The following is a 13,468-nucleotide window of genomic DNA, read 5'->3' as shown; positions in this document are numbered from 1 at the left end:
TCAATAATGACTCCTCCTCTTACCTCCAGAAGTGTCTGGACCCTCTTCAAGTCTGGAGGCTGCCCAGCCTGCAGCAGCTGCCAGATGCTATGATTCTCATCTAAGGTCACCTCAAGCAGATCCCCTTCCATCATAAGTTCCTCTAGTGGGGCTCGGGTTGCCTCAGGCAGTTCCAACACAGGGCCAGTCAACTGTGGTAATAGCGAGGATAGCAGCTCCAGATCTGGAAGATGCGGAGAGAGGCTGGATTAGAGGCTGCCCTTGGTCTTATCCTACACCACTATAACAGAGCTGAGGACATCAGGGACCACACTGATAATATCCATTCAACATCCCACTCACACTACAGCTAGACCTACCTCTCTTACCTGAGCCCTCCTCTGTGGCTACCTTTTCAGGACTGGTCACACTGTCCCCATTCTCCAACAGCCCCTGGACCTATCAAATATCAAGATCAGGAAAAGGCAAGGGGTAACTGAACTGAAGAGCCAGTCCCTACTCTTCCTTCACCCATGCCAAACCTGGAAGACTCTATCTCTTGAAGGAAGGCAAACATGGGGTGTCAACGGAAAGCATTGTCTAGAAATTTGGACAGATGATAGGATAGAACGAAAAGGCTGGGCCAAAGGAGATTTAAAACTGGAGAACAGGGGCAGAGCTAGAGCCCACGTATAGGCTAGGGGGACAGGAGTTTGAAGTTAAGAGCTAGGCTAAGAAGCTCACCTTAGGCATATTGCCAGTGCCATCTCCACCATCTGAAGAGTAGGCCAGGGATTCCTCAGGCTTGGATTCAGCCTGTAGCCGTTGGCGGAGTTCAGCCAGCCGTCCCAACAGAGCAGTCACTTCCTCAGAGGCCAAAACCTGCCTGGCACGGCCTTGCCAGCTGATGGCTCTCTCTGTGAGGCACTGTAGAGCCTCACCCTCAGGCAGCCGTACAGGCAGTCTCTGTAGGGCTACCAGCAGTGCCAGGATGGTTTCCAAGCGTGGGCGCCGTGAGCGCATACACAGAGGGCACAAGAATTTGGTGTCCCATTCCCACCAGGCCAGCAGTGGGGATGAGGTAAGACTGGACCTCTGGGAGCTGAGGAGGCGGGGTACTGTCACACAGCGCCCATGGAACCAGTCCTGACACAGGTCACACTGCAGAGCTCCCACCCCAGCTGGCACTTGCCCACACACGCAGATAGAAGCTGTAGACGAGTTTGTTGTCAACGATGCCAGTGGACTTGGCTTGGCTGAGTTGGTACGACGAAGCTGTAGGATCCCTTCCTTCTCCTTCTGCTCCCCCTCTTTGAAGGCCACGATCTGCCGTGCCCAGGAAAGGGGGAAGAATAGGTAAACAATCTTGATTTCATTTTCTGGACTTACTACCCCCACTCCCAAACCAGGAAACTGAGCTCAGGAAGCAAGTGGTCTGCCCATAGTCACAGGATTCAGACAGTCATCACCAGGCTCTTTACCCATCTGTATCTAAGCTTCTTACCACAGAGCCTGGGTCCCTGAGGTCCTGCGCAGACAGCCCCAACAGCTCTGTGTCAGATTTGTACAACCCCAGCTCCTTCTCCATCCACCGGCTGCGTTTGGTGCTGTCTGAGCCGGCGTCTGCACACGGGCAGAGCACCTGAGGCAGGCAGACAGAAGCAAATGACCAGGCTTCCCTACCTCCCCATATCATTTCCTCCCCTCACCCATACCCCCTCAAAAACTCATATTCTCATAAACTACCTCACAACAGCCAGTCAGATAAGAAGAGGCTATAGGTAAAAGTGCTAGGTCTCACCTCCAATAAAGTGTAGCAGGAGTTCTTCTTGAGGAAGGTCTTGGAGGCCTTTTCTCTCCAGGAGTGTGCTGTCAGTACCTGCAGCTCTAGCTGTCTCAGTTCCTCCAGCCCCACAGGGAGGTCCCGACCCACAGCCACAAGGCCCTCCAAGTCATCCAAACAAGGGTAGTGGTCACCATTCTGAGCATAGGTGAGAAAAAAAGGCAAGTTCAACTTGCAAATATCTATTAATTCTCCATGTCTGGTCTGAGTTGGGAAGATAGTCTGCCCTCACAGTCTCAAAGCAGAAACAACTGACACTGTCCTCAGGAGTACCCTCTGCCATGCACAACACCCACATCTACTAACTGGCTCAGTCCAGGTAGCCAGTCACTCGGGGATACTGGACTAACTGCTTTTGTGATCTTCCTTTTCTACCTACTGCCAGGTACCTGTCCCTTTCTACTCTCATTAACACCTGCCTCCTTGCTCTACCATCTACATCCCGACCAGCACCCCACATCCTTCAGGCGGCCTTCTCATTTTGCCTGCTCACAATATGTGGTTACCTCATTCCTCTCTCTAGCCATGTATATCATTTCTTCCAGCTATATGGAAAGTCTAGGTGTGGATGGGGGTGGTCCTTACTTGGATCTCATCCACATCAGCAATCCATGCTCGGGCCTTAGCAAGAGCCTCCTTGAGAGACTGGATATTGGGCAGATGAACCGGGATGTTTTCTGCTTCATGGATTATGGCCTCAAGTGTGGCTGGTGGATGCTTCTGCCTAAAAACAACAAAAGAAGGGGTGGGGGAACAGCCAGTTTGGTCTATGGATCAGAGCCCAGCCTGATCAGTAACTGTACACAGCTGTGCTCTTGTTATTCTTTTTGCCACTCCTGTGCTTTTATGTTGGTAAAGATGGTTGCCAGGTTCTGTTTACTTCAGATTGCATGCACCCATATATCCTCTGCCATAGCTCTTGCACCTATGTTTGCCACTCTGTCAGCCTGCTAGAAGTTTACATACTGATCACTTGTGCATTCCAGGGCGTCTTTTTACAAAAATCCACTCATCTGCTTGTTTTCTGTGCTTCTGAGCATGTTTACATGCTGACCTATTGGTACTGGGTTACACACACACACACACACACACACACACACACACACCAAAATCAGCCTACCTCTGCTTCTATGTATACAGACTTAAAAGGAAAGTAAAAAAAAAAAAAGGACAAGGAACAAAAGGGCAGAGAAACTCAGTGTACCTACAGAGGGGTGGGATGCCCAAGACCACCCATAGCCATTTTCTTTAGATTCTCCATTAAAATTTGAAAGTAAAGAATGGCAGGGAGGGAAAGGGCTGGACTTACCTGGCCTCTAAGCAGAGGTGGGCTTTCTCTTCCCAGCGTTCAGCGATGGTCAGCAGCTCCTGAAGCTCTGCCTGGGCCTTATCCACAGCAGGGCTAGGGGCTACACTGGCGCCCGCAACCAACAGTCCCCGCATGATGGCCAGGGTACCCCTTCGGGCAGAGGGAGCCAGCGTGCGTTTTACCTCATCCAGCCACCGAGCCTGTTCCACCTGCCTTTGGAGCTGCTGGGCTTCAGGTACCTCCACACCCAGCTGCTGCCCTCTCTCCAATAGGGATTGCAGCAGCCCTGGACTGGAGGGCTGTGAGACCAGGGCCTCACGGGCCTCAGTCTGGTAGGCTTCCACCTGTTCCAGAATACCCTACAAGAATACAGGATGAAGAATAAACCCTTCAGATGAAGCCACTTAAGAGGACCCACCACATATCCTTGCTCCAGCACCTCCCAACACAACATTCTGAGAAATAGAAATCTGACATGGACTAAACTTTCATTCTCTGAACTCTAAAACAGTAGTTCCTTTAATACTTGATTGCTCATTACAATACCCTACGGAATGTATGAAAATACACATTCCTAGGCAGTTTTATTCAGAATTGATCATAAATGTGTACTTTGCTTATATCTACATGGTACTCTATTCTTAAAGCACTAAGAGATCTCCCACCCTAAGAAACATGATGCGACATAAGCCCTCATGCTCACTCTGGGGTCCCCTGCCTTTTCCATCCTACTTCTATTTTTTTGAACCTTATTCATCTTTTCAGGCTCAACAAGCACCCTTGTTACCCTTTTACTTCCTCAGGCAAACCTTCCCTTGTCTCAACAGCTTGTACTCATACCTCTGCTCCTTGTTCCAAATCCCAAACCTAAAACTTTGCTCATACTTCATACTATTTTCTCACACATGCACCCTGTCCTACCTAAACCCATCACTCACTCACCTTGACATCCCCAATCTGGTGCATGGCACAGGGTAGGTTGTTCATCTGGCCCAGAAAATCCTGTAGCTCGGCCAGAGTCATCTGTACACCAGCCACCCTGTCAGGGCTATGAAGTTTCAAGTATGAGATTTCAGATCCAAATCCAGGTCCCTCCTTTCATGTATGTCAAAACCACTCCTCACCATATCTGTTCAACTTCTGTCTTGTGTGTCAATATTCCCACAATTGTCTAGGCTACAGGGAGGGTTTTTTAATCTAAGCCTATTTATAGGGTGAAGGGATAGGAGAGAAGGAAACAGTTGGAGGTTGAACGAGCTTATAAGGTAGTGATGCTAACAGAAGCCACGAGTTATTGCCAAGGCTTTCCTTCTCCATGGAAAGTTGCCTGTACTCCTTGTACTCTGCAGTACTTCCCAGGCTATCATCTCACACTTGGCAACTTCCTGCTTATGTTCCAAGGACCTCACTGTATTCAGAATCTACCCCTTGCAACACTTTTCAGCAGCAGCGAGCTATCTATGCTGCAACACCTCACATCAACATACCCAGCTTCCTGGCCACTGACCAATCCCAGAGCCCGGGACACACAAGCCTCTGCCTCACTCAGGCAGTTCTTCAGTCGCTGTAGAAGCTCACTGTTAGGAAACCTTCGCTCACGAGCCTCAGATTCTAGTGCTCTCAGTTCTTCCAGGCCTGGAGAAAGAGAGTAAGAAGGATTAGGCAATATTAAGTCAAGTCAGAGGAAAAAGGCCAGGGACACATAAGAAACAAGAACAGAAGTTGTCTGTAGAGTCCTTCCAACGGCCCCACCCCAAGTCCCAATCACTCACTGCGCTTCCGCCCATCTTCCACCTCCAGGGCTACTCGTACTTTGTTAGCCCAGGTGTCAAAGGACTCAGCTCGAACTTTGAGTTTATGCAGCATAGCAGGGAGCTCATCCAAGGTGTACCGGTACCTGGAAAAAGACAGGGCAGAGTACACTTTAGCCCAATTTGGCACCCTCCTCTGTCCTTCATATAGGTCCTAGACTTACCGAAGGTACTGGCGGCTACTGGAGCACTTGCAGAGGTCATTGATGTGAGAAAGGCAGACAAGGCCATCTGGGCAGTCATAGCAAGCCAGGGCAGATAGGAAACATGTGGTCTTGCACTTTATGCACTGACGTTCATCATCTGGAAGCAGCTCAAAAGCCTCTCGCTCAGCCTCGGTGATACCCTGGGGCATATGACCCACACATTACTCAGAACCAGACAGGGTAGCAGAAATCTCATCTCATTATCAGAGTAACTCAAATCTCTGATGATGGTTGTGAAGATGTTCCCAAGCTTCACAACCCATCCTCATTCTGCCAGCCTACAATCTCAATGCAGGGATTCAGATGGATCAGAATTGTCAAGACAGGAAAAAAAGATAGAAAAATCTGGATGAGATTCAGATTAGGAACTGGGCATTGTGGCAAATGCTTGTAATTTCAGCATTCAGAAGGCTGAAGCAGAAGGATTATTGTGAACTCAATGGGCAATATAGCTAGATATTTCCCAAGACTAAAAACAAGAACAAGCAAGATGACTCAGCAGACTCTTGTTGCTTAAGCCTGGCATCCTCAGTTCAATTCCCAGAACCCAGTTAAGGTAGAAGGAGAAACTGGATTCCCCATACCTCCATAGGTTCACTATTGCACATGCATGCCCACCCAATAATGAAAAAAAAAAAAACAATTAAAATGTTTAAAACAAGCAAAAAGACATTAAATGAGAGATTAAAATGAAAACAAATGGTCTTTGAGTAGAGAGATGAAGACTGTAGACCTAGGCAGTAGGGAGGTGGAAATGTAAGGTCTGTCCTAGGAGATGCTGGCTTCAGTTCCTCACTAGTCGCACTACTCCTGCTTAGCAAACGGAAACAGTGTGCACCAACAGGGCTTATAGAAGAACAACTTGGTCTTGATTTTTGGTTTTTTTGTTTTTGTTTTTGATAAAAAAGGTAATCCATGCTGAAAAATGAAAAGTCAAGGGGCTGGAGAGATGGCTCAGTGGTTAAGAGCACTGACTCCAGAGGCCCTGAGTCACAACCATCTATAATGTGATCTGATGCCCTCTTCTGGTGTGTCTGAAGATAGCTACAGTGGGTATGATAAATAAATAAATTTAAAAAAAAAAAAAAAGAAAAGTTAAATATACAAATATGTCGGAGTCACTAAAGGCAACAATTATGAGCAACTTCAGGAATTTTAAGAAGAAATGTCGACTCCAATAGCTTTGTTTTGCATACCAACTTTAAACCTCAATACTTACTTGTGTATATGCTATCATTTTTTTTTTATTAATAAAATGTCTTTAAACAAAAACAACAAAAACAAACAAAAAACCCCAAACCTCCATGTAGGGCATGAAGTCAACATAAATTATAAATTTTGCTCCACTGCTAATGGGTTGTGGTTGCTGCCCATTCGTCATGTGAAAATTATTTAAATCTTTCTGGACTTGTTTGCTTTTCTTGTCAGCAGTAACTATCATCTTTGTTAGATTGTGTTAAGTATTTCAATTAAGAATTTAGTATGCTAACATTATGGATTATGAAGTACTTAAATATTACCCTAGTTTTTAGATAAGAACATGCATCTCATAAACGTATCTCATTTTACTAAAGAATAACAGAAGAAAACCAGCAACTTGGGCTGGAGAGGTGGCTCAGCAGTTAAGAGCACTGACTGCTCTTCCAGAGATCCTGAGTTCAAATCCCAGCAACCACATGGTGGCTCACAACCATCTGTGATGGGATCTGATGCCCTCTTCTGGTGTGTCTGAAAACGGCTACACTACAGTGTACTTCTACTTAATAAATAAATCTTTAGAAAATCGGCAACTTGCCAAAGCAAGGATTTGCTGACTATAGACAATTTTGAATCCAAAGCTAGAGAATGCTAGAAAAATGAAGCCCCTAGATTTCTTCAGTTACAGACATGGGTACATACTGAGTCATCTCCATAAAGATACTCAAAACCACATACCATCATCTCTTAAAGATCTCATGATTATGGTGCTCAGAACTCGTCTCTGAGTTAAGTGTCAGATATACAGAATTCTGTACAAATGGAAAGGTAGGTCTCTATTCTTACAAACTTAATTTGTTCTTTTTTGTACTGTGGCATAACATGGTGCCATCATTTAGTAATGTAGAGTATGATACATGGAAAAGCCAAGAAATTTACCAACTAATACAACAAATGAGAAGCCCCAGACTTCCAACATTACTATACCTGAAACTTGGCCTAGACCTAACATTCACAACAAAGTTGTGAATGTGTGTCTATGTGTGTATGTTTTAAGACAAGCTTTGCTATGTAGCCTGGGCTGGCCTGAAACTTAGGGCAATCCTCTATATGCTTGTTAAATGCTGAGATTATAGGTCTGCATCATCATAGCCAGCCTGTACATGAACTTTAAACTAAAAACGCATTACCCCTCCAACCTCCGCCTGCCAAAACATGATCCCTTAGGATCCCTTAGGACTAGCATTCTTTGTAATTTTTTTTCTTTCTTTTGCAATGCTGGGGATTAAACCCAGAATCTTCCACATGTTAGGTGGCACTCTGCCATTAAGCTATAATACTAGATTTCTAACATCATCTCATGGAGGATCCTCTTTACAGCAGTTGTAACCAAGCAGGTAGAGCAAGAGTCACTCAGCCACACACAACTGATACATACTTATGGAAAATCTATTGAAGTAAGGTCACTAGACGGCATTATTTTATCCAAGTTAATGGACAATTGAAAATTAAGAAAATAGGGGGTTGGGGACTTAGCTCAGTGGTAGAGTGCTTGCCTAGCAAGCGCACGTCCCTGGGTTCGGTTCTCAGCACCAAAAAAAAAAAAAAAAAAAAAAAAAAAAAAAGAAAGAAAATTAAGAAAATAGCTGAGGGTATTAGAAAGATAGTTTAAGAGCATTTGCTGCTATTGCAGAGAACTTGAGTTCAGTTCCCAGGATCCACATGGTAGTTCACAATTGTCTGTAACTTCAGTTCTTGGGGATCTCACACCTGTCTTTTGGCCTAAACACATACTGCATATACACAGGGTACATGTGCAGGCAAAATACTCATACACCTAAAAGTAAATTACTGCCCCCCACCTCCCCGAGACAGGGTTTTACTATGTAGCCTTGGATGGCCTGGAACTCGCCTCTCTGCCTTTGGAGTCCTGGGATTAAAGGTCTGCACCGTTATGGTCAGCAATAAATTATAACACCAAAAATCTTTTAAGCATTAAAAACAAACAAAAAAAGAATTTCCTAAAAAACACTTCATGTTTTAATCGTTTTCTTCATGCATTAATACTGCTGACACCAGCAGCTAGTATACTGCAAGGATAGTGATTCTTTTACAAATGTCCAAACACTCAAGCTTTACAACTACCATTACAAAGATCAAGCTTAAGTTGGGCATACTGGCGCACACCTTTAATCCCAGCACTTGGAGGCAGAGCCAGGTAGGTAGGTCTCTGAGTTTGAGGCCAGCCTGGTCTACAGAGTGATTTCCAGGACAGCCAGGGTTGTTCACAGAGAACCCTGTGTCAAAAAACAAAACAAAACAGAATCAAGCTTAGGTATTTATTACCACTTTACAAGGTGAGAAAGTGACACTATCAGTTACATTTTAAGTAACTTGAAAGGACCAAAATGATCAGCAACAGAGGTTTCATATGCCTATCTATTTCAGTGGGTCTTTTGCATAAAGGTAACAGCTACTAAACTGTAGCCTGAAATCACTGAACAATAACTCTTAACTCGCTCAACTACCTAAAAAGACAAATAGAATTCCCATTTTTCAGATGTGGAAGCTCATCCTTGGTAAAGTAAACTGACCTGTGTAAAGTTGCCAGGCATTGTAAAGACTGAGAATAAAATGTGCTTTTCTTTTTCTTTTTCTTTTTCTTTTTTTTTTTTAGATTTTGCCAGACAAATTTATTGCAAATATTTTCTACAAAGTTATTGCTTGTCTTTTAACTTTTAGTTGGCATCTTTGGAAGAGCAGAAATGTTCATTGTTGATAATATGCAATTTCTCATTTCTTTATTTGTTTAACTTTTAATTTTATGTTAGTGACAGGGCTCATAAAATGTGCTTTTCAATTCAGCTGTACCTAGCTCTTTTCATTACATGCCAAGACTAAAGGCTACATCAATCTCTAGAAATTACCCTTTTTTCTCCAACCCTTACCAGGCTAGGATCCCTGATCAAAAGCACCACCACTTACCTTTTCCAACAGAGCCTTTCGTAGACGCCGCTCCTCCTGCACCATAATGAACATCTCCTTATGTACAGCTGCTGCCAGGTTCAGGTCCAGCTTCTCAGGGCAGGCAGCCATCTTGCAAATGAGCTCCTCATGAGAAAAGACACAGTATCTTCGTAGTCGTCGGTAGTGCTCAATGCACTGGCGTCCAGCAGGCAGCTGTGGACAGGTTTAAAGTTGAACTTGACCAAGCCTGAAGGAAGTGGTGTATTGGCTTCTCTATCTTTCTGCTCTTCCCTACTAGCCCACCACACTCCAGACTCACCCAGTCAGCAGTGCAAAAGTTGACTGCTTCAGCAAAGTTGTAGCCTTGGTTGAAACCACTGTGGTAAGCACGAGGAAAAGTGATGACAAATTCTCCTGCACACTGGTTTGTGCGAACAACCTAAGAGGAGAATGGAGTGGGGCGGGGGTGAATAAAGTCTAAGACCATTGAGATAAATTCAAGTTGTAGGCAACCTGACCTAAAAGTAGGGTCCTAAAGGAGAGAACGGAAAGCTTCAGGAAACAGGGTATGACAACAATCCCAGGCCTCTGCTCTGAAAGGTGATCTGAGTCACAAGTGGCAGGAAATATATGTATTTAATCACTTCAGCTTTCCTAGTAATATTTTAATAAAATTATAAATATCACTTTTTATTAAGATGGCCATGATTTCCTATTTAATATTCACTTTATTACAGTTGAGAGTCAAATATTTCCATAGCATTGATTATAAAACCATCAGGTCCTCTTAGTCTTTCCTTGCCAATCATATTCATGTTTTCTGATTATTTGAACATTAGCTTTAACCAGTCTAAATAATATGGGTCTGGATTAAATTAACAGTAGCATTAGCTAGCTAGAAAAATGGCTCAGCAGTTAAGAATGCACACTGCTCTTGCAGAGGACCAGAGTTACATTCCCAGCAGCCACACTGGGTGGCTCATAACCACCTGTAACTTCAGCTCCACAATGCCCTCTTCTGATCTTGGCAGGCATCTGCACCCACATACACATACCCACACATAAACATCTTTAAAAATCTTTTTAAAAACAAAATAAAAAGCAACATCCACTTTTTCAATTTGCTTAGTTTTCTATACATATAGTAACCTGAGTCATAACTTTCTGCTAAGAGTTCAAACATCTTTTCCAATACATTTTTACCTTTCTTTAAGTCAGCTTTACTTTGTTTTTACAGGGGCAGGGTTACTTTTCATTTTGGAGATAGGATATTACTATATATGTAGCCCAGTCTAGCCTTGAACTCACACCCCTGCTTCAGCCACTCCAGTGCTGGGATTGCAGGTATGCACCAACACATCCAGATTCATGCAGATTTATCTTTCTCATCTGTACCACATATCTATCTTCTTTGAATCTTTTGACAGATCTCATTTCCTAGATCCTATGCTCTTCTCTTTGTTGATTACTTTGCTTTGCCTGAACATGGGCAGAAAGCTTATTTGGGAGGGAGGTGTTTAGTTTAATTGTTACAGTTGACTGCATATAAAATTCCAAAGTGAAAATCATTTCAAAGGGTTTTCACTGTTTAAGATTCTAGCCCTGGCTGGCCAAAGTTTGAACTTGAGACAATTAGCCTATTTGATTCTCACAACTACTGAGATTATAGGTATTCTGAACTCTTTCTGAAGTCTTTAAAAAGGTTTCAGTGCTGTTATAAGATTTCTGATTTAAACCTGCTTCTTCTCCAAGATGTTTATGTGATTCTTCTGTTCTCGGTGATTAACAAAAAAGAGTTCACAAGATCCATCTTTGTGTGGATCTATGTTTATTCACATACTAGGTAGGCCACTTTGATTCAACAAACAATCCTTCAAGAAAAAAATATTTAGGGCTATAGAGGCTCCGTGGTTAAGAGAACTGGCTGCTTTTCCAGAGGACCCAGATTCAATATTCACATGATGACTAACAATTTCTGCAACCGTACTTTCAGGAGATACAACGCCCTCTTCTGTCCTTCACAGGTGCCAGTGATGCACATGGTGTACAGACATACATACAGGCAAGACAGCCATGCATATAGAATAAGAAACTTATTTTTAGGGGTTGGGGATTTAGCTCAGTGGTAGAGCGCTTGCCTAGGAAGCGCAAGGCCCTGGGTTCGGTCCTCAGCTCCGAAAAAAGAACCCCCCCCGCCAAAAAAAAAGAAACTTATTTTTAAAATTTTATAATAACTCTACCATTTACCTACTCTTTGTGATTTCTATTTATCTGATACTACACAGATTTCGTAATGTTTTTCCTACCTTTCCTCAATTTTATGTTTTCATCTTACTATTTCAAGTACTTACTTTCTGTTTTCTCCTCTTTTCTGGATTTCACTTTGCTATCAAAATTTCAATGTTCCAAGAGCTCAGTAGGTTCTCTATATGCTTTGTGAAACAGCATATCGCTTTTCAGATAGGCAGTCCCTCTTGTTCAAGACTCTCTGTGGAAGCCCCAGAATCTAACCCCATATATAACATTGTTTTTCCTACACATACATATAAATGGGAATTCGATGGGGACTGTTTCATCTTAACAGTGTACTTTTTGCCATGTGCAGTGTGGCAAACCTAAAACCCTTTTTTCCCTTTTATAGATCCTAGCAACCTCAGCATATACTCTTTTTAGTTTCCTTAAATTGAAACAGACACAGTGACTAACAATATGGATAGCATCTAGAGCATGGCGCAATGGACCATCAGATGAATGATTAAGGCCTCAGGTAGGACCTTAGGAGAGAGTGTAGTGACATGAGATCTCACCACCCTACACAAAAATGACGTGTCATTTTAAAGCAATTGTTCATTTCTGGGATTTCTTACTAAATATTTTGAGGGTGCAATTGACCATGGATCTATGAAAGCAAAATAATATTTGATCATGTCTGTTTTTCTTTTAAAGTTTACTCCTCCCTGCCAAGTCTATTTCTCCAAGTTGCTTTCTTACTACTTGGTTCTACTTTTTTCTTAAGTTTTTTTTGTTTGTTTCATTTTGATTATCTGATAATCTGAGGTTCCCTACTTACTCTCTCTCTCTCTTTTTTTTAAATGCTTATGAGTCATTGTAGCTGTCTTCAGACACACCAGAAGAGGGCATCAGATCCCATTCCAGATGGTTGTGAGCCACCATGTGGTTGCTGGGATTTGAACTCAGGACCTCTGGAAGAGCAGTCAGTGCTCCTAACTACTGAGCCATCTCTCCAGCACTCCCGACTTATTCTTTTTTTCTTTTTTTTAACGATGTATTTATTATATTTGAGTACACTGTTGCTGTCCTCAGACACACCAGAAGAGGGCATCAGATCCCATTACAGATGGTTGTGAGCCACCATGTGGTTGCTGGGATTTGAACTCAGGACCTCTAGAAGAGTAGTCAGTGCTGTTAACCACTGAGCCATCTCTCCAGCCCCCACTTATTCTTTTTTTTTCTTTATTAACTTGAATATTTCTTATTTACATTTCGATTGTTATTCCCTTTCCCGGTTTCTGGGCCAACATCCCCCTAACCACTCCCCCTCCCCTTCTCTATCTGTGTTCCCCTCCCCATCCTTCCCCCATTAACAGTCATGTTCACTGGGGTTTCAGTCTTGACAGGACCAAGGGCTTCCCCTTCCACTGGTGCTCTTACTAGGCTATTCATTGCTACCTATGAGGTCAGAGTCCAGGGTCAGTCCATGTATAGTCTTTGGGTAGTGGCTTAGTCCCTGGAAGCTCTGGTTGGTTGGCATTTAATCTGTTTCTTTAACCAAGAAGTTTCATGAATATTCAATGCTAGCCAATGAGTAGGGAAAGGATAAGTCCCAGGTTAAGAATCAAATTCTCCTTGCAATGTACATTTTCTAATATTTATTATGTATACATCATACAGCTTTCTGTCTGCATGTGTGCCTGCAGGCCAGAAGATGACTCCAGATCTCATTATAGATGGTTGTGAGCCACCATGTGGTTGCTGGGAATTGAACTCAGGACCTTTGGAAGAGCAGTCAGTGCTCTTAACCACTGAGTCATCTCTCCAGCCCCATTTTCTTTCTTTCATTTAAACAACTCTGACCATGCCATGCCTTACCCAAGCCCCTCTGGAATAAATTCCCTGACTACATAGATAAAAGTCT

General features: G+C 43.4%; 1 protein-coding gene across 11 annotated transcripts in view; it reads right to left on the bottom strand.

Moving 5' to 3' along the window:
* The window catches only part of Kdm5c (lysine demethylase 5C), a 44,856-nt gene that overhangs the window by 6,435 nt on the left and 24,953 nt on the right, over positions 1 to 13,468 (bottom strand). For 4 of the 11 annotated variants that reach the window (XM_039100482.2, XM_039100483.2, XM_039100485.2 and 1 more), the window contains 13 exons: positions 9,632 to 9,751; positions 9,331 to 9,525; positions 5,107 to 5,288; positions 4,904 to 5,028; positions 4,619 to 4,766; positions 4,074 to 4,179; positions 3,132 to 3,490; positions 2,408 to 2,546; positions 1,781 to 1,960; positions 1,484 to 1,621; positions 724 to 1,305; positions 369 to 438; positions 24 to 223 (listed from right to left, as the gene is read on the bottom strand). In XM_039100482.2, the coding sequence (XP_038956410.1) occupies positions 24 to 223; positions 369 to 438; positions 724 to 1,305; positions 1,484 to 1,621; positions 1,781 to 1,960; positions 2,408 to 2,546; positions 3,132 to 3,490; positions 4,074 to 4,179; positions 4,619 to 4,766; positions 4,904 to 5,028; positions 5,107 to 5,288; positions 9,331 to 9,525; positions 9,632 to 9,751 (2,544 nt within the window). Of the gene's footprint in view, positions 1 to 23; positions 224 to 359; positions 439 to 723; positions 1,306 to 1,483; positions 1,622 to 1,780; positions 1,961 to 2,407; positions 2,547 to 3,131; positions 3,491 to 4,073; positions 4,180 to 4,618; positions 4,767 to 4,903; positions 5,029 to 5,106; positions 5,289 to 9,330; positions 9,526 to 9,631; positions 9,752 to 13,468 lie in introns of those variants that run through there. The other 7 variants (XM_039100481.2, XM_039100484.2, XM_063280073.1 and 4 more) reach the window with 4 other exon arrangements.

The sequence above is a fragment of the Rattus norvegicus genome, chromosome X (assembly GCF_036323735.1).
Source record: "Rattus norvegicus strain BN/NHsdMcwi chromosome X, GRCr8, whole genome shotgun sequence".
NCBI classification, from domain to species: Eukaryota; Metazoa; Chordata; class Mammalia; order Rodentia; family Muridae; genus Rattus; species Rattus norvegicus.
The sequence above is the reverse complement of the archived record's forward strand: the minus strand, read 5'-3'. Positions and strand labels throughout refer to the sequence as shown.